The 21379-nt window shown below is 45.6% G+C and overlaps 1 protein-coding gene across 1 annotated transcript in view; it reads right to left on the bottom strand.

Annotated features, from left to right (window-relative positions):
• LOC126251849 (condensin complex subunit 3) overlaps positions 1 to 21379 on the bottom strand; it is a 217772-nt gene that overhangs the window by 7409 nt on the left and 188984 nt on the right. The window contains exon 21 of the mRNA XM_049952524.1: positions 19531 to 19629. Coding sequence (XP_049808481.1) covers positions 19531 to 19629 — 99 coding nt within the window. The remainder of the gene's footprint in view (positions 1 to 19530; positions 19630 to 21379) is intronic.

Here is a 21379-nt window from a genome sequence, read left to right as displayed (position 1 = left end):
TCTTGGTCTCCCTCTACGATTTTTACCTTCCAGGCTGCCCTCCAATACTAAATTGGTGATCCCTTAGTGCCTTATAACGTGTCCTACCAACCTGTCCCTTCTTTTAGTCAGGTTGTGCCACAATTTCCTTTTCTCCCCAATTCTATTCAATACCTCCTCATTAGTTACGTGATCTACCCATCTAATCTTCAGCATTCTTCTGTAGCACCACATTTCGAAAGCTCCTATTCTCTTCTCGTCTAAGCTATTTATTGTCCATGTTTCACTTCCATACTTGGCTACACTCCATACAAATACTTTCAGAAAAGAGTTCCCGACACTTTAAACAGTTCAAATGGCTCGAAGCACTATGGGACTTAACGTCTGAGGTCATCAGTCCCCTAGACTTAGAACTACTTAAGCCTAACTAACCTAAGGACATCACACACATCCGTGCCCGAGGCGGGATTCGAACCTGCGACCGTAACAGCAGCGTGGTTCCAGACGGAAGCGCCTAGAACCGCTCGGCCACAGTGATCAGCTGCTGACACTTAAATTTATATCTGATGTTAACAAATTTCTCTTCTTCAGAAACGCTTTCCCTGCCATTGCCAGTGTATATTTTATATCCTCTCTACTTCGACCATCATCAGTTATTTTGCTCCCCAAATAACAAAATTCATCTAATACTTTAAAGTGTCTCAATTCCTAATCTAATTCCTTCAGCACCACCTCACTTAATGCAACTACATTCCATTATCCTCGTTTTGCTTTTCACTTATGTTCATCTTATGTCCTCCTTTAAAGACACTGTCCATTTCATTCAACTGCTCTTCCAGGTCCTTTGCTGTCTCTGACAGAATTACAATATCACTGGCAAACCTCAACATTATTATTTCTTATCCATGGATTTTAATTCCTACTCCAAATTTTTCTTATGTTCCCTTTACTGTTTGCTCAATATACAGACTGAATAACATTGGGGATATACTACAACCCTGTCTCACTCCATTCTCAACCACTGCTTCCCTTTCATGTCCCTTGATTCTTATAACTGCCATCTGGTTTCTGTACAAATTGTAAACAGCTTTTCGCTGCCTGTATTTTAGCCCTGCCACCTTCAGAATTTTGAAGAGAGTATTCCAGTAAACGTTGTAAACATTGTCAAAAGCTTTCTCCACGTCTATAAGTGTTAGAAATGTAGGTTTGCCTTTCCTTAATCTATATTCTCAAATAAGTCGTAGGGTCAGTACTGCCTTGTGTGTTCCAACATTTCTACGGAATCAAAACTGATCGTCCCCCAAGTTCAGCTTCTACCAGTTTTTATATTCATCTGTAAAAAATTCGTGTTAGTATTTTGCAGCCTTGACTTACTAAACTGATAGTTCCGTAATTTTCACACCTGTCGACACCTGCTTTCTTTGAGTTTGGAATTTTTATGTTGTTCTTGAAGTTCTGAGGGTGTTTCACCTGTCTCATACATCTTGCTCACCAGACGGTAGCGTTTTGTCTTGGCTGGCCCTCCTAAGGCCATCAGTAGCTCTAATGGAATGCTGTCTACTCCTGGGGCCTTTTTTTGACTTAGGTCTTTCAGTGCTCTGTCAAATTCTTCATGCAGTATCATATCTTTCATCTCACCTTCATCTATGTCCTATCCCATTTCCATAATATTGCCTTCAAGTAGATCGCACTTGTATAGACCCTAAATATTCTCCTTCCATCTTTCTGCTTTCCCAACTTTGCTTAGGACTGGTTTTCCATCTGACCTTTTGATATCCACGCAGGTGGTTCTCTTTTCTCCAAAGGTCTCTTTAATTTTTCTGTAGGCAGTATGTATCTTACCCATAGTGATACATGCCTCTATATCCTTGCATTTGTCCTCTAGCCATCCTTGCTTAGCCATTTTACACTTCCTGTCTATCTCATTTTTTAGATGTTTGTATTCCTTTTCGCCTGCTTCATTTACTGCTTTTTTTATATTTTCTCCTTTCACCAATTAAATTCAATATCTTTTATGTTACCCAAGGATTTCTACTAGCCCTCATCTTTTAACCTACTTGACCCTCTGAGGTCTTCACAATTTCATCTCCGACAGCTACCCATTTTTCTTCTACTGTATTTCTGTCCCCTATATTTGTCAATCATTTGCTAATGCTCTCTCCGAAACACTCTACAACCTCTAGTTCTTTCAGTTTATCCAGGTCCCAGCCTCCTTAAATTTCAACCTTTTTTGCAGTTTCTTCAGTTTTAATCTACAGTTCATAACCAATAGATTGTGGTCGGAGTCCACATCTGCCCCCTGGAAATGTCTTACAATTTAAAACCTGGTCCCTAAATCTCTGTCTTACCATTATATAATCTATCTGATACCTTCTAGTATCTCCGGGAGTCTTCCTTGTATACAACCTTCTTTTATGATTCTTGAACCAAGTGTCAGCTATGATTAAGTTATGCTCTGTGCAAAATTCTACGAGACGGCTTCCTCTTTCATTTCTCTCCCCCAATCCATATTCACCCACTATGTTTCCTTCTCTCCCATTTCCTACTCTCGAATTCCAGTCACCCATGACTATTAAATTTTCGTCTCCCCCTCACTATCTGAATAATTTCTTTTATCTCATCATACATTTCATCAATCTCTTCTTCATCTGCGGAGCTAGTTGGCATATAAACTCGTACCACTGTGGTAGGCGTGGGCTTCGTATCTATCTTGGCCTCAATAATGCGTTCACGATGCTGTTTGTAGTAGATTACCCGCATTCCTACTTTTTTTATTCATTATTAAACCTACTCCTGCATTACCCCTATTTGATTTTGTATTTACAACCCTTTATTCACCTGACCAGAAGTCAGGTTCCTCCTGCCACCGAACTTCATTAATTCCCACTACATCTAACTTTAACCTATCCATTTCCCTTTTTAAATTTTCTAACCTACCTGCCCAATTAAGGCATCTGACATTCCATGCACCGATCCGTAGAAGGCCAGTTTTCTTTCTCCCGATTACGATGTCCTCCTGAGTAACCCTGCCTGGAAATCCGCATGGGGGACTATTTCACCCTCGGAATATTTTACCCAAGAGGACGCCATCATCATTTAACCGTACAGTAAAGATGCATGCCCTCAGGAAAAATTACAGCTGTAGTTTCCCCTTGCTTTTAGCCGTTCGCAGTACCAGCACAGCAAGGCAGTTTTGGTTAATTGTACAAGGCCAGATCAGTCAATCATCCAGACTATTGCCCCTGCAACTACTGAAAAGGCTGCTGCCCCTCTTCATGAACTACACGTTTGTCTGGGCTCTCAACAGATACCCCTCCGTTGTGGTTTCACCTACAGTACGGCCATCTGTATTGCTGAGACACGCAGACCACCTCACGAACTGCAAGGTCCATGGTCCATGGTAAACCTCCATAATGCACAATGCCTCTCTTGTAGCATCTGCCACTGGAGTTTGCTGAGCATCTCTGTAATGTTCTCCAGCATTCAAATGTTCCAATGACAAAATGTGCCACCTGTCATTGCATCTTTGCTCTTTTCTATCACTCCTACATGGTAAAGGTCCCAGATTGAAGAACAATGCTCTTGAATTACTCAAAACAAGTGTTGTGTAAAGCCACTTCTTTATTGGATGAATTACATTTACTTACGGTCCTTCCTACAAATCTCAACCTGGCATTATCTTTTGCTATTATTTCTTTTATGTGGTCATTCCACTTAAGGTGCTCCGCCTACACTCTCCCTGATACTTTACGGTAGTTACTGTTTCCAACAATTTGTCATCAATAGTGTAGTTTTACTGTAGTGGATTTCTTTTCCTATGTGCATGCAATGTGTTACATTTCTTTAAGTGCATCGTCAACTGCCAGTTCCTGCACCATTCATCTATACACTTGTAAGTCCATCTGCAATCATTACTGTCTTCTGGCATTGTTACCTTCTTGTAGACAGGCACCATCTGTGAACAGTCTTTAAGAGCTTCCGACACTTTCTAATTGATTATTTATGCACATTCTTTACAGTAATGCTCCTTACATTCTTCCTAAGGGTACACCTGAAATTACTTTGACATCAGTTAATTTTGCTCCATTAAAAGTATTGAGCCCCATCTACAATGAAGTCTAGAATCCAGTGGCAAATGAGGTCCAATACTCGGTAGGCTCATATTCTTTTCACTAAACAGCAGAGTGAGAAAGTATCAAACGCTTTCCTGAAGTTGAGGAACATGGCATCAATCTCAGCACAGATGTCTATGGCACTGAGGATCCCACAGAGGAACAGAGTGAGCCGAGTTTTGAAAGATCTCTGTTTATGGAGTCCATGTTTATTTTTATGCAGGAGATTTTTGTTCTCCAAAAACATCATAATAAATTAACATAAAATGCATTCCATAATTCTATAGCAGATTAATGTCAATGATATAAGGCCTATAATTATATACATCTGTCCTACAATCCTTCTTGAAAACTGGTACAACCTGAGCTTTTTTCCAGTCACTAGGTACCCTTTGCTCCTCCAAAGATATATGATAAACTGCTGCTAGAAGGGTAGCAAGTTCTTTTGCATAATCTCTGTAGAATCTTAAGGGTATCTCATCTGGGTCCTGACAACTTCCCACTACAAAGTGATTGTAGTGGTTTTCCTATTCCATGATTAGTTATCTGAATATCTGCCATTTCAAAGTATGTGTGGTGACTGGAAGGAGAGACCATACAACGATTTTCCACACTGAAACAATTTCAGAAGACCAAATTTAGTGTTCCACTTTCTCTCTATCATTTTCCACTTGAATGTCATTAACAGAGTGACTGAACAGACGATTTTGAAGCGCACACTGATTTTACTGAGACCAAAACGTGTTACTTAACGTTTGTAGTCAGAAAGGTTGACAAAATTTTACTTTCAAAGTCATTGAACGTTTCTCTCATTGCTCTCCTTATACTCATTTTCCCTTCATTCAGCTTTTTTCTATCAGCTAGGTTTCAATTTCTCTTGAATCTATGATGAAGCTCTGTTTATGTAGTGGGTTTGTAACAGGGCTAATAAGCCACAGTGGTTCTTTCCCATCCCCTAAGGCCTTGCTCAGACTATACTTGTCTAAGCATATTGAATGACACTTTTGTATTTTTTCCATTTGGACTCCAAATCTTCATCCCCGGCACTGAATATTTGATGTTGACTATTCAGATACTCTCCAATTTGTATCCTGTCACTCTTGCTATACAGGACATTTTCCTACCCTTCTTAACATTCCATGTAAAACCCAAAGTCATAGATGCTGTCACAGCCTTACGATCACTGATACCCTCCTATATGCCAACTGATTTGGGGAGTTCAGATGTGTGTGTTGCTAGGAGATTTAAAGCATTACCTTCATGAGCTGGCAGTTTAATTGCTTTTTAGAAGTAATTTTTGGACAAGACATTCATAATAATGTCACACAAAACCTTGTCTCTGGCACAAACTTTGATAGCGAGACTTTCGCAGTCTATACCTGGGAAGTTGATTAATCCATTATTAAGACCGCATGATAAGGAAACTTATTCACAAAATTCTGCAAGTTCTCTCTGATGTGCTCTATCACTACAGCTCCTGGTGCCAGTGCTCTATAAAAGCATGCAATTACCATTTCTAACCCGCCTTTGATGCTTAATTTTACCTAGATTAAACCACATTTGGGATACATGATAACCACAAGTACAGTCAGAGCTACGGCACAGGGAGCACTGAACATTGTGAAAAATTAGTGCAGCAAACAAGATGGGTCAGTCCTAAGAAGACTGTTTTAGTACCATTTACAAGGAAGCAGATACAACACATACTGGAATCTCAAGCTTCTCGATGGAACTCTACCAGTGAAGGGGATAATGAAATATCTAGGGTAACGTTGAATGAGAAACTATTGTGGACCCCTCATGTAAGGAGCACCTGTTTCAAGGCGAAAGGTACTCTAATGAGTACCCAGAGAGTTTTGGCAAAAACTGTGGCTTAAGCCCCAAGAGTATGAACTGGATATACACAACAGTAGTAGAGATTGGCCTGCTTAGCCATTAAAGGTAGAATTAGCAGCACACCTGCTGCTGAGATGGAATCCATGCTGGACAAGCTCCCATTACACTTGTGGGTAAAGATGGAGGCAGCAGCTGGAGCGCACAGGTTAAAAATTGGCAAAAACTGGGACTCACTGGGGTATCCAGGACTTCGCACTAAACTACTGAGTGAGGTACATACAGGTTTGGTTGGGGAAATGCCAGCCGCATATAATAACTCCCAGCTGCTTCAACAAGTCTTTGAATGTAGTAATTGGCTCTGAGCACCATGGGACTTAACTTCTGAGGTCATCAGTCCCCGAATGTAGTAATTGGAAGTAGAGAGCTCTGCAAGAATGAATTTCGACACCGTACTGGGGACATAGTCTGGTTCACTGACGGTTCGAAAATGGACCAAGGTTTTGGGGCCGGTGTATACGGCTTGCAGCCAAAGGCTGGAGAGTTCAGTCTCTCTAGGGAAGATGGCCACTGTGTTTCAAGCAGAAATATTTGCTATCAGAGTGTGTGTGGAGGAGAATTAGCAGAGGTGCTACAGAGGTCATGGCATTTTCATTTATTCAGACAGTCAAGCAGCCTCTGCAACAAGATCAAAGATTGTGGCAGAATGCCACAAAGTCCTTGTGGAGCTACGGGAGTGTGTGTGTGTGTTTGAGGTTTACCGGCGCTAAACAGCGTGGTCATCAGCGCCCAAACGCATAAAGACAGGAACAGATGCAGTGAAGGGACTAAGACGGACAGCGAACAAGGAGAACGGCTAAAAGACACAGACCTGACGCAGTTCCACATCCTCACAGACAGAAGCAAAACAAGAGGAGAAGAAACACACTAAAAAAGGAAAGGAAACACAAGGAAAAGAGAACAGAAACCGAAGGGAAACAAGGAGGTATTCGTGACTGGCGGACCTCTTACCTAAAACCTGGTTGAACCAGTCACCCAGCCACCCAACAGCACATTAAAACCCTCTCCGAGGCAACAAATTGGACAGGACACAAAACCGTAAGACCTTAACCACAGTCCTTGCGTCGTCTTGCAAAATAGAGGGCAAATCTGGTGGCAAAGAAACCACCGCCCTCTGGTCAGAGAATAAAAGACAGTCAAATAAAATGTGGCGACAGTAATCTGGATGCCACAAGCACTGCAGATTGGGGGGTCCTCCCGCCGGAGTAAAAAACCATGCGTTAAGGGACTGTGCCCGATGCGGAGGCGAGGGACTGCATGACTGGTAGGACATACGCCATGGCCGCGTGGTGCCCTTCACCAGACGCAGCTTATTTTCACCGACTGCCAGCCACTTCTCTTCCCATTGATGCCTAACACGAAAATGCAGGAGGGAGGTAACAGCATGGAGGGGGACGGCACAATCAACAACGTGAGGGAGGGAACATGCATCTTTGGCAGCCACATCCGCCAGTTCGTTTCCCCTAATACCCACGTGCCCCGGCACCCAGCAGAAACAAACCTCCTTCCCCTGCCGTTGCGGGTGGAGTAGGGCATCATGGATGTTCTGGACGACCGTATCCGCTGGGTACAAGTGTTGCATGGTCTCAAGGGCACTCAGGGAGTCAGAACAGATGAGGAACTTAAGACTGGGAACACATCTCATCTGCTCCAATGCCCGCAAGATCGCAAACAATTCAGCATCAAAGATGGTAAACGCCGCAGGAAGCCGTAACTTGACGACTCGATCAGGGAAAACAACAGCACAACCAACAGAGTCCCCCCGTTTAGAGCCATCCGTAAATACTGGTACATGGTCCGGATGCTGGTGTAAAATATCGGAAAATAAGGAGGTAAAAACAAACGCAGGAGTGCAGCTCCTCCGGTACTCCGACAAGTCTAAAAGGACGCTGGGCCTCTGGAGCAACCAGGGAGGCAGACGAGTAAAACCTTGTCGTTGGGGGGCCACACGCTCCACACCAAGGGACTCAAGCAAATGCTTGGCACGAATCCCAAATGGTCTCGTTGCCCTGGGACGACTGGAAAAGAGACGTTCCATAGGCGGTCGGGCAACGGTAGGGTATGCAGGGGAGGGAGGACAGGCAAGGAATTGACACACCTGTCGCACCATGAGGAGTTTCCGACGGATGGCGAGCGGAGGTTCCCCTGCCTCAGCACACAGGCTGGGGATAGGACTGGTACGGAAGGCACCAGTGGCCAGCCTGATACCCTCATGGTGTACTGCGTCAAGAATCTTCAGATACGAAGGCCTTGTTGACCCATATACAGTGCAACCATAGTCAAGACGCGATCGGACGAAAGCCCTATAATACTGCAGCAGACGCGCCCGATCTGCTCCCCAGGACCGATGGCTCAGACACTTCAAAATATTCAGTGCCTTCAGGGCCCGCACCTTGAGGTCTTTAAGGTGAGGCAACCACGACAACTTGGAATCAAAAGTGAGGCCCAGGAACCTCACAGTGTCTCTAAAAGGAAGAACGGTGTCCCTCAGATGCAATTCAGGGGAGGTAAAAAGACGTCGAAAACGATTAAAATGAACACGCACACATTTGTCTGCAGAAAAGGTAAAACCCGTCTTCGCAGTCCATGCCTCTAAGCGCTTTATCGTAAGCTGCAACTGCCTACTAGCAGTGACAAGACTGGATGAAGAAGAGAAAACAGCAACATTGTCCACAAACAAGGAGCATTGGGCAGGACTCCGGATAGTGGACGTGATACTGTTAATGGCGACGGCAAAGAGGGTGACACTTAAAACGCTTCCCTGAGGAACACCATTCTCCTGCATGTACAAATCAGATAGCACATTACCAACCCGATATCGAAAGAGGCGATGGGAAAGAAAGGACCGAATGACGATGGGGAGACGGCCATGTAAGCCCCACTCATGGAGTTGATTGAGGATAAGGCAGCGCCAAGTAGTGTCATACGCCTTATTAATGTCAAAAGAATACACCTAGACAATGCTGGTTACGTAGGAAGGCCTGCTGGATGGCTGCCTCAAGCAGGGTCAAGTTGTCTATAGTTGAACGACATCTCCGAAAGCCACACTGAGAGGGGCTAAGGAGCTACCTGGTCTCGAGCAGCCAAACCAGGCGACGGTTGACCATGCGTTCCAACGTCTTCCCGACACAGCTCGTCAAAGCAATACTTCGATAACTACTGGGATGCGTTTGGTCCTTCCCCGGTTTGAGGAGGGGAATCAAAATCACCTCCCTCCACGAGTCAGGGTATGTGCTGGATAACCATATCATATTAAAACAATTCAGGAGAACTTCCTTGGATGGCAGCAACAAGTGCTGCAGCATGCTGTACCGGATTTGATCATGACCAGGCGCAGTATCATGAGCCACAGACAGCGCCGAATCCAGTTCCCACATTGTGAAGGGGCAGTTGTAGGGTTCAGAATTTGGAGACCGGAAGTCCAAGTGACCCCTCTCGATGGCAGTGTGGTAGCGGCAGAAATCTGGATCACAGTTAATAGTGGCGGTAGATTCCGCAAAATGCATGGCCAGTGTCTGGGCAATGTCTCTCGGCGCCGTGAGGAGACATCCCTGATGCACCGATGCCGTGACAGGTAGTTGGCTGAGTTTCCCGGAAATCCTCCTGATGGCTTCCCATACTTTCGTAGAACTAGTGGAGCGGGAGATGGAGTTCAAGAACGATTGCCACGACCGTTGTTTGCTCTCTTTAATCACTCGCTGCGCTTTGGCCCTTGCCACCCGAAAGGCCGCAAGAGTGTCAGCTGAGGGACGGCACTTAAAACGGCACAGAGCTGCACGGCGGGCTCGGATGGCTGAGCGGCACTCAGTGGTCCACCAAGGGACAGGACGCCTCTTGGGATGACCGGATGACCGTGGGATTGACAATTCAGCAGCATGGGAGATCACGGCTGTAACATAGTCTACCCATTCGTGGACACTGGCACGGTGTTCCAAAACAACCAGTTGGCTGAAAAGTGTCCAGTCAGCTCTGCAGAGGTGCCACCGGGGCGGCACTGGTAATGCCACAGCCTCATCCAGGAGGCGAATCCAAAGGGGGAAGTGGTCACTAGAATGGAGGTCAGCAGCAACCTCCCACAGAGCAGAATCCGCGAGTGCTGGAGAGCAAAAGGAAACGTCAATAGCCGATGACGATCCGGAAGCAGTACAGAAATGAGTGGGAGCACCAGAGTTGAGGATGCACAGTTCTTCAGACATCATGAGGCTTTCCAGAATGCGACCCCTGGGGCAAGTAGTCGGAGAGCCCCATAAGACATTATGAGCATTGAAGTCCCCCAGAAGAAGAAATGGGCGGGGGAGTTGGCTAATAAGGTCTGTGAGAGCCTCAGAGTCTATCGCATCCTGAGGTGGTAAGTAAACTGAACAGACTGTGAGCCTCCGACCCACAAGAAGGTCAACTGCAACTGCTTGCAAGTCTGTAACGAGAGGGAGCTCAGATGAGGGGTGCATGTCACGGACAAAAACTGCAACACCACCCTTTACCCTTTGCCCCGTCAGATCATCTTTTCGATATACGGTATAGCCCCATAAAGAAGGAGCATCAGTGGCCGTGGCCCAAAAATGTCTCTCTTGGAGACGTAAGCACAAAGGGCACTCTCGTACAAGGAGTTGTAATCTGGCCACATGCGTCCTGAACCCATTCAGGTTCCACTGTAATATGGGAGCCAGTGATCAGGGTGGCTGAACTTTCACCCTACCTCTGTGCTTTGGAGGAGAGCCCGTACTGGCCGGAGATTTATTCCTGGGGCGAGAAGATCGCCCCCGGTCGACATCAATGTCCATCAGCTCCGATGACGACCCACGGGAGATGTCGGACAGTACGATGGCCTCGTCATCGGACCGACCCTGACTAGTCTCCTCAGGTGGCAAAACCTTCACCTTCGGCGTCTTCGCCTTGGGGGGCTTAGAAAGCAGAGCCTCGTCAACAGTGGGAGCTTTACTCGCCTGGGCAGAAGGCGCCATATGGGGAGAGGCAGGAAGTACCCCAATGTCAGCAACCACGGCCTTGTCCGACGTTGCGGGGAGAGCCGCAGGTTGCAAAACAACCACAGCAGCACAAGTGCACTGGCAAACGCAGGTATTAGTGCTAACACTAGCAACCTCCGTTTGTGTAGCAACAGTGGCCATTTGTACCAGTTTTTTTCAGAGCGGAAGCGAAAGATGTTGTAAACACAGGAGGTTGCATGGCCTTAAAGAGCTTCTTGGCCTCACCATAGGGGATGCGCTTAGATGTTTCGATCTCCTGTATCTTCCGTTCTTCGAGATAGATGGGGCAGACCCGGCTCCAGACAGGGTGACTCCCAGAGCAATTCACGCACTTCACAGGCGATGAACAATCAGCTCCTTCATGGGCAGGCTGACCACATTTACCACAAGTGGCTATCCCATAGCACCCCAACGTAGTATGCCCAAAGCGCTGACATTTAAAACAGCGCATTGGGTTGGGGAAATATGGCCGTACTGGCAAACGAAAGAACCCCGCTTTAACATTCTCTGGGAGTCTCGGGCAACTGAACGTGAGAATAAACGAGTCGGATTTGACTAGGTCCCCATCGACTCGTTTCATAATATGCTGCACATCAACAATACCTTCGTCAGCCCACTCATATTTTAACTCGTCCATGGGGATATCCACCAAGTCCTTACATGTCACAACACCCTTACTATAATTCAGAGTGGAGTGGAGCTCGGTCTCGATAGCATACTCTCCGAGACAGGTTGCTTTCCGAAGAGAAGCGACTGGACGGGAACTAGAAGTCTCAACTAACCGAGTCCCATTGCGCAGTCGCTTCACAGATTTCAGTGTTCCTGCAATTCCCTCAAGACCCTTGTGGATGTAAAAGGGAGAAACCCTCTCAAAGCTACCCTCCTTCCGTTTAATAATCAAAAACACATTCTGATCATCAGCATGTGCTCTACTACGACAGTCTGATAAATCTCTAGCAACACCAGGCGCTGGAGGACTCGCAGCACGAAGTCGCTTTTTCGATGGGGTGTGTTTTCCTACCAGTGGCCCACCCAATCCACTGGTAGGGGGAAATGTAGAGGTCGAAGGGTCCATTGCGGTCCCACGAGCAGCTAGGGAACTAAAGGTCCGCTCAGACATAGCCCCGCGTGCCTGAGTAAGCCTTATACAACTGGGGTGCGGCAGGTGCCCCAGAGGTTGCCCGTTTGCGACTGTTCCACCCCAACAGCCATGCATCTAATAGGCGCGGAGCACACCGTAAGATTGAGGGTTTTTTATAGAGGTTGGCCTTCCTCGCAATCCAGGCAGTCAAGCCAAGATTACCATTCCCCGCAGCACACAACATTCCACCGCTGCACCATACGGTGGTCGCTGAAGCATGTCCGGGGGTTACGGTGACAGGAGACTGGCGGCACTGACCAGTCCCCAGCTCAGGACCCCGGGGTCGCCAAGCCCGTACTCAGCAAATGAATGCTGAGCCCCTGGGGGCGGAGCTAAGGGAAAGCAATAGGGTAAACATATTGTGGGTCCCTGGTCACTCAGGGATTAGTGGCAATGAGCAAGCCGATAGGTTGGCCAAGTTAGGGGCAATGACACCATTTACTGGACCAGAACCTGTGTCCTGACAATCACCAAGGCAATGATCAAAATAAAACTATGAGGCTAGACAAGGAGACAGCATGTAGAATATTGGGCTAAGGTCCAAAAGCAGAAACATGGCAAGGTATTGATGCCAAAGCCATGTTCTAAGAGAAGTTTCTCAATCCTGGGCTTGAACAGGAGAGAAATGAAACTCATGGTTGGGCTACTGACAGGCCATGGGAATTTCAAAAAGCACCAACATATAATGGGGATAATAGAAGAAGACCCCAAATGTAGGATGTGTGTTGTGGGCGAGGAAACTGCATTACATTTGACCTTCGAATGTGAGGTATTGGAGATTAAAAGACACAGGATACTCAGATCAACTAGACCTGAAGAAATTGTGTCTAGCAAAGCACTGGTTAAGGATCCCCTTGCACTGTTCAAGGGCTTGGTTGGCTTTACTAGAGACGCAGGGAACGATACCGCAAAATAAAACCTGTTTCGGTGCGGGCAGCAGTGGGCTTGCTTCCCCGATAAAATCAAATCAATCAGTCAATCAACTTGACGATAATTATCAAATTCTTTACTGCAATAAATGTGTCATCACCAATGTTGACTAACCTACCCTCATAATAAATTTCCATTCTGGATTTACGATTTTGTTGCTATTCACTTCCTGTTTCAACCAACTTTGTGCTACTGATACTATCTGGGCAATATACCATTCAATGAATGATACAAATTCTGGGACCTTACCATGGATGCTCCTGCAGTTAGCTAATATCATATCACTCTTTTCTATTTCTGATCTATGGGGATGAGCATTCTCTGGGAATAATTCGGCAGAGGTATATTTGATTTTAGCGGGCAATTCATCTCTTATCTCGAGGGGGGATTCTTCTAACCTAAGAAACCCCAATGTGCACGCCACACACACACTGCTACACCAGTAGCCTCTTCCTGTATGTAGTGCATGCCTGACCTATTACGGAGAGGACTACAACTCTTCACCTGATAACGGAGGTTGAGAAATTCTCATGTAATACATTCACCAAATCGTTTGAGCCCCTGACTTAGTTCTTCTACTCTGCTCCAAACGAGAAGACCATGATCAGCCCTGGGAATTATGGTACAAATAGTGAGCTTAGCCTACACCCACGTGCTCTACTTGATGCCTTCACCAAATAAGCCATCCATCTGTAGGAACTGAGGATGGCCTCACAATCCAAGCGGTAGGCATCATTTGTGCTGACATGAGCCATGATTTGCAGCCAGTTACACCCAGTGCACTTGACCGCCACCAGCAGAGCCGCCTCCACATCTAGGACAATACCCCCAGCAAACATACTGAGTGCACACTGGCATTCTTTCCTGACCTGCCTGCTATTTCCAGAGGCGCTCCATTACACACCTAATGTTGGGGCTCCCAATGACTAGCAAACTCGCCTTCTGCACTTTTCAAAATTGGATAAGATAAATAGACCACTGGCCCAAAAGAAGAGGCATCTCACACTGGTTCAGAACTGTTAACAACGCTGGGTAGAACCTCGTACCTGTTGCTAAGGTGTAAGGGGTCAGCTGTGCAGCCAGTTCACACTTTCACCGTTCCACCCAGAGAAATGCGAACCCACTAAGTCTGCCACTCATTCTTGACTGAAGACAGACCGGTTAGAAATTCTTATCTGGAATCAAAGTGATAAATGGGTCACCAGAGAATTCCAACGGCATCAAAGGAATCAAGTCTCGTCTCTGGTGTCCTGATGTTGCAGCTTTGAACAGTGGCCAAAATCCGGTTGACTGTGGCCAACACAGCTTCCATCTGTTTATGGGCAGTGGCCAATTACCTTTGCATCCGCACATGACAAGACATATTGTTATGTGTAAAATCACTGTATGAAATTTCAAAAAATACAAACAAAACAATCTTGACTAACTGAGAAAGAACAAACAGATCTCGCAAAGATGGGGTGGACACAAGACTTAAAAGAGAAGAATAAACATACACTGAAATCTGCTGCGTAGAGTTTCCATTATGGCGTAAGATTGCAATATCCATAAGTTCTTAAAACAGACTTAAATTTCTCTGCTGGCAACAGATGTATAAATAGTTACTTGCCACTAGAGATCTGGCTTTCACAAAAGGTACTGCAGGAAGTAAATATGCAGGCTCTACATGTAAATAAACACTAGTCAATCAGACAAAAATACAAATAATATTCACTCCTTGTCAGAAGCTTGTTTAGAACAAAGGCATTGAGCTAAACTAAACACTGTGTGCTAACACTACATGCTGGCGCTGCTGTTACTGGTTGCTCCGCTTGCCTGCGTGCCTAACCTTAGGCCGACTAATAAACAAGTGGTCACAACACACAACAGTCACAAAATCAAAGGGAATCAAGAGGACACTAGTGCTCATGGTAATTTTCACAACAGCTAATGTAAGAAATGAATTCGCAAACCACATTGTTTAAAAAAAGAACCACCCAACAACTAATTGTCAGTACTCTTCCAAAGACCAGACTGAAGGATGCTACACTTTCTATATATTTCTTTATACACAAATATTCCACACGTCCAGGGCCTCGCTGTGATGGAGCACTTCCTTTCACGCCAATCACCTGCCACCCTACCTAAAACCTCTTTCCTCATTACCTTAGCCAGCTTCATCCTGACCCACAACTTCTTCACTTTTGAAGGCCAGACATACCAACAATTAAAGGGAACAGCCATGGGTACCAGGATGGCCCCCTCGTACACCAACCTATTCATGGGTCGCTTAGAGGAAGCCGCCTTGGCCACCCAGGCCTGCCAACCCCAAGTTTGGTACAGATTTATGATGACATCTTCATGATCTGGACTCACAGTGAAGAAGAACTCCAGAATTTCCTCTCCAACCTCAACTCCTTTGGTTCCATCAGATGCGCCTGGTCCTACTCCAAATCCCATGCCACTTTCCTTGAAGTTGACCTCCATCTGTCCAATGGCCAGCTTCACACGTCCGTCCACATCAAACCCACCAACAAGCAACAGTACCTCCATTATGACAGCTGCCACCCATTCCACATCAAACAGTCCCTTCCCTACAGCTTAGGTCTTCGTGGCAAACGAATCTGCTCCAGTCCGGAATCCCTCAACCATTACACCAACAACCTGAAAACTGCTTTCGCATCCCGCAACTACCCTCCCGACCTGGTACAGAAGCAAATAACCAGAGCCACTTCCTCATCCCCTCAAACCCAGAACCTCCCACAGAAGAACCACAAAAGTGCCCCACTTGTGACAGGATACTTTCCGGGACTGGATCAGACTCTGAATGTGGCTCTCCAGCAGGGATATGACTTCCTCAAATCCTGCCCTGAAATGAGATCCATCCTTCATGAAATCCTCCCCACTCCACCAAGAGTGTCTTTCCGCCGTCCACCTAACCTTCGTAACCTCTTAGTTCATCCCTATGAAATCCCCAAACCACCTTCCCTACCCTCTGGCTCCTACCCTTGTAACCGCCCCTGGTGTAAAACCTGTCCCATGCACCCTCCCACCACCACCTACTCCAGTCCTGTAACCCGGAAGGCGTACACGATCAAAGGCAGAGCCACGTGTGAAAGCACCCACGTGATTTACCAACTAACCTGCCTACACTGAGCTTTCTATGTGGGAATGACCAGCAACAAACTGTCAATTCGCATGAATGGACACAGGCAGACAGTGTTTGTAGGTAATGAGGATCACCCTGTGGCTAAACATGCCTTGGTGCACGGCCAGCACATCTTGGCACAGTGTTACACCGTCCGGGTTATCTGGATACTTCCCACTAACACCAACCGGTCAGAACTCTGGAGATGGGAACTTGCCCTTCAGTATATCCTCTCTTCTCGTTATCCGCCAGGCCTCAACCTCCGCTAATTTCAAGTTGCCGCCGCTCATACCTCACCTGTCTTCCAACAACATCTTTGCCTCTTTACTTCCGCCTTGACCGACATCTCTGCCCAAACTCTTTGCCTTTAGAAATGTCTGCTTGTGTCTGTGTATGTGCGGATGGATATGTGTGTGTGTGCGCGCGCGCGCGCGAGTGTATACCCGTCCTTTTTTCCCCCTAATGTAAGTCTTTCTGCTCCCGGGATTGGAATGACTCCTTACCCTCTCCCTTAAAACCCAAATCCTTTCGTCTTTCCCTCTCCTTCCCTCTTTCCTGACGAGGCAACCGTTGGTTGCGAAAGCTAGAATTTTGTGTGTATGTTTGTGTTTGTTTGTGTGTCTAACGACGTGCCAGCGCTTTCGTTTGGTATGTCACATCATCTTTGTATATAAAGTTACTCTGAAGTGGAACAATATAATGAAAAGGATTGTTATTACTCACCATATAGCGGAGATGCTGAAGCACAGATAGGCACAAAAAACAGACCGTCAAAGTGAGCTTTCGGCCAACACAGCTTCCATCAGGAACACACACACACACACACACACACACACACACACACACACACACACACACACACACTCTCCACCACAGTCTCTGGCTGCTGAGGCCAGAATGTGAGCAGCAGCGCATGATGGGAGAGGTAACTGGGTGGTAGGTGTAAGCAGGGTAGGGGTGGGGGGACGGTAAATTGCTGATAATGGCAGCATTCAGGGACGAGGTGGAGAGAGGGTACGACAGCTAGGTGCTGTCAGGAGTTTAGATGGAGGGTGGAGGAGAAGGGGAGCAGAGAAGGAGAGAAGTAAAAAGACTGTGGATATGCTAGTTGAATAGAGTGCTGTGTAGTATTGGAATGGGAACAGGAAAGGAGTTAGATGGGTAAGAACAACGAAGGTTAGGGCCAGGAGAGTTACGAGAACGTAGATACATTGCAGGGAGAGTTCCCACCTGTGCAATAAGAAAAACTGGTGTTGGTGGGAGTGACCTCGATGGCACAAGCAGTGAAGCAGTCACTGAATGAAGGACGTCATGTTGGGCGGCATGCTCAGCAATGGAGTGGTCCAGCTGTTTCTTGGCCACCTTTTGTCAGTGACTATTCATGCAAACCGACAGCTAGGTGGCTTGTCATGCCCATGTAGAATGCGGCACAGTGGTTGCAGCTTAGCTTGTAGATCATATGACTGGTTTCACAGGTAGCCTTGCCTTTGATGGGACAGGTGATGCTTGTGACTGGAATGGAGTACATGGTGGCGGGAGGATATATGGGACAAGTTTTGCATCTAGATCTATTATATTAGCCATGAGGCAAGGCGGAGGCAGCAGGGTTTGTGTAGGGATGGGCAACAATATTGTGTAGTTTCGGTGGGTGGCAAAATACCACTGTGGGGGGGTGGGGGAGGGATAGTGGATAGCACATTCCTATTTTCAGCGGAAAATGAGAGGTAGTCTAAACCCTTGCAGAGAATGCGATTCAGGTGCTCCAGTCCTGTGTGGTACTGAGTCACAAAGGGAATGCTCTTCTGTCGTCAGATGGTGGGACTTGGGGAGGTGCTGGGTGACTGGAGAGATAAGGAATGGGAGATCTGTTTTTGTACATGGTTTGGAGGGTAATTACAGACTGTGTAGGTCTCAGTGAAACTCTCGGTATATTTAGAGATGGACCATTTGTCGCTAAGGAAGATGGCTTGTTGAGTTGAGTAGGACCAGGTGAAGCGAATGGGGGAGAAGGTGTTAAGGTTTTGGAGAAATGTGGATAGGGTGTCCTCATCCTCAATCCAGATCACAAAGATGTCATCAATGAATTTGAACCAGATGAGGGCTTTGTGATTCTGGGTGTTTAGCAAGGCTTCCTCTAGATGGGCCGTGAATAGGTTGGCACAGGATGATGATACGTGGGTGTCCATTCGTTAGTCATTGTCTTTATCCATCTAGCCCCTTCCCTGACCCCATTCCAATATTACACAGCCCTCTATTCCACCAATGCACCCACACTGTTTTGACTTCTAATCTTTTCTGCTACACCCCCCTCCTCTCGCTGCCCACCGTCTAACCTCCTGACTGCACCTAGCAGCCCTAATCTCTCTTCACCTCGCCCCTGCATGCTCCCACAAGCAGCACTTTACTGTCCCCCATGCCCACCCTGCTATCCCACCCCACTCCAGCCGCCTCCTTACCCCCACCAACCAGTGGCCTGTCCCATGATGCGCAGCTACTTGCAGTCTGGCCTCAGCAGCCCGACACTGTGATCATGCATGTGATGAGAGCTGTGTTTGCATGAGTCTCTCTCTCTCTCTCTCTCTCTCTCTCTCTCTCTCTCTCTCTCTCTCTCTCTGTGTGTGTGTGTGTGTGTGTGTGTGTGTGTGTGTGTGTGAGAGAGAGAGAGAGAGAGAGAGAGAGAGAGAGTGAGTCTATTTCTGACAAAGGCCTTTTTGGCCTAAAGCCCACTTTCTGACATTCTTTCTGTTATGTCTGTGACCCATCATTTCCACTATATGGTGAGCAGCAACAATCATTTTCATAATATTATTCTGAAGTTGACTACTCATAGCATTTGTTTCCTGGAAAATAACGTCTGGGCAATGAATGGTTATGGGATATTCTGAGGCAAACTACTACTGTCATTTTCATAGATACCAGGCTGCGCCCTTGAAAGTATAATGAGGCTGATTCTATTTCAAACCCAAGGAAAATGCTCTATGCAATCTTATACATAGACTCACCTAACATACTGACTCATTTGTTTCAGCAAGAAATGAGACTTAATTATAGCATGCCATGGAACAGGGCACGAGAAGAGAAATATTCACCTCTTCAAATCTGACAATTAAAAGCAGTGACATTCTGATACATAATTTTGGACTTGGTAGAAGATTTTGAACCTGTCATTTCCATGTAAGCTCTTCAGTGAACTCTAACTTTACTGTACATAATATCTCAATTCAGACTGGAATGTCAATTTTAATACAACTGAAAACAGGGCACATTATAAAGCTAAATATTTTTTATGGTTTGAAGAAAGACAGTACCTGATCTTAATATATAAGAGGCATATTGCAAAGTGTTGATTTGTAGTTAACTTACAGTCTCCAATGATTTTAGTTTGCTAGCTCTGGTTTCTCTTCCAGTGACTTTCTGTCCATTGACATCAGAAAGATTAGATTCCAAGGTTTTCTTCTGTTGCTATGACAAAACAAAAAACTTTGTAATAACAGTACAGAGGGCATGTAGGTATGTGTGGTGAACAGTTAAGGTTGTGTAACAAGATAGGATCCAGAGATGTCTCCAGTCACAGAAAATTTATGTGGCACAAGAAAAGGGTAAGTTATGAATGGATATAAACTTCTGCCTCTGTAGCGCTAATAAGTGTAAGGTAGAAAATATTAATTTAACTAATTTTCCTATAAAACAGCAAATGGGAATAAAATTATAACCACAAAGGTTGGTTTATTTTGTGTCTATAAGTTTACAGATGATGTGTAATATCATATTACGAAACCATGCTTGTTATGAAACTTCCTGGCAGATTAAAAATGTGTGCCAGACCGACACTCGAACACGGGGAACTTTGCCTTTTGCGAGCAACTGCTCTAGCATCTGGGCTACCCAAGCATGGCTCACGATCCATCCTCACAGCTTCAATTTTGCCAGTACCTTCCAAACTTCACAGAAGCTCTTGTGTGAACCTTGCAAAAGCACTTCTGGAAGAAAGGATATTACGAAGACATGGCTTAGCCACAGCCTGGGTGATGTTTCCAGAATGAGATTTTCACTCTGCAGCAGAGCTTGCTGATATGAAACATCGTGTGCTGATATGAAACTTCCTGGCAGAGTGAAAATCTCATTCTGCATGCTTGTTCTGCTTGAAGCAAGAAATTTGGCTTCTGTACGAATGCAACCATTAAACAGGAGATTCGGCTTTCCTGCAAGTCATTTTGACATGGCAGCTCAGGTGGGCACTACCATCCAGTATTTTTTTTTAAGCTAGTAGTAGGTCTGATGGTTCGCACTGTTGGGGCTTGTCGCACAGCATGCAATAAGAGAGGTCACATCTCTGTGATTTGCCAGAACAAGCGAAGTGCCTGCCTCATTATTTGGCATGTTCCAAATTACAGCACTGTCTCCTGAACATAACCTGCTCAACAACAAGCTATTCATGATGCTATAGATTCAACAGCAAGAAGCTAGATTCCAAGTCAACATAGAAGCGTCCATCACGCATATAAATTTGGATACATATTTTTGCCTGAGTTCACCACCATTGTTCCCAGCTCTATGACAATTAGTCATGTATGATAACCAACAGATTTTATAAATGAACAATTCGAGGGAAAAGTATAATACAAACAGGTTCTCCATACAGTGCCCCTCATTGTTATAAACAGGCTGGCAGCAGAAAATGTATCCCCTCTTCAGCTTTTCAATTCCAGACAAAGTAAATATGGTTTCCAGTGCCATTTCTTTCCAGTAAACTGACTGTATCCACAATGACACTTATATTCTTGTCTACACTAGGATGTGTACACAAAGTTCATGTAATGTTTAAAGAATGCAAACTAAGTTTGTTCTGTGTGACACCACTTTGTTTTTATGATAAGCCAATGTTAAGTACCAAGTCAGGGTGGTGTGATTTTCTAATGTCCAGCAACTAGCCCTCATAACTAGTAATTGTAAAGAAGCTAAATAGTGCTCTCTATTTACGCAGCATCTTTAAAGCAATATTGAACACCCAGTCACACATCGACAAATTTATGACTCTAAACGTTGTGTAAATTCTAACAGAATTACTGGGCAGTGAGTACTTTTTCAAGGTTGGTGTAGCCGATACGTTCCGTTATTTTAAAAATCTTCACAATAATTAATAGTAATAAATAATACTCGTCCTGGTAGGTACCAATAATAGATATTCCCATTGGGTATAGCCAGCATTCCC

The sequence above is a fragment of the Schistocerca nitens genome, chromosome 4, assembly GCF_023898315.1.
Source record: "Schistocerca nitens isolate TAMUIC-IGC-003100 chromosome 4, iqSchNite1.1, whole genome shotgun sequence".
Lineage (NCBI taxonomy): Eukaryota > Metazoa > Arthropoda > Insecta > Orthoptera > Acrididae > Schistocerca > Schistocerca nitens.
The sequence above is the reverse complement of the archived record's forward strand: the minus strand, read 5'-3'. Positions and strand labels throughout refer to the sequence as shown.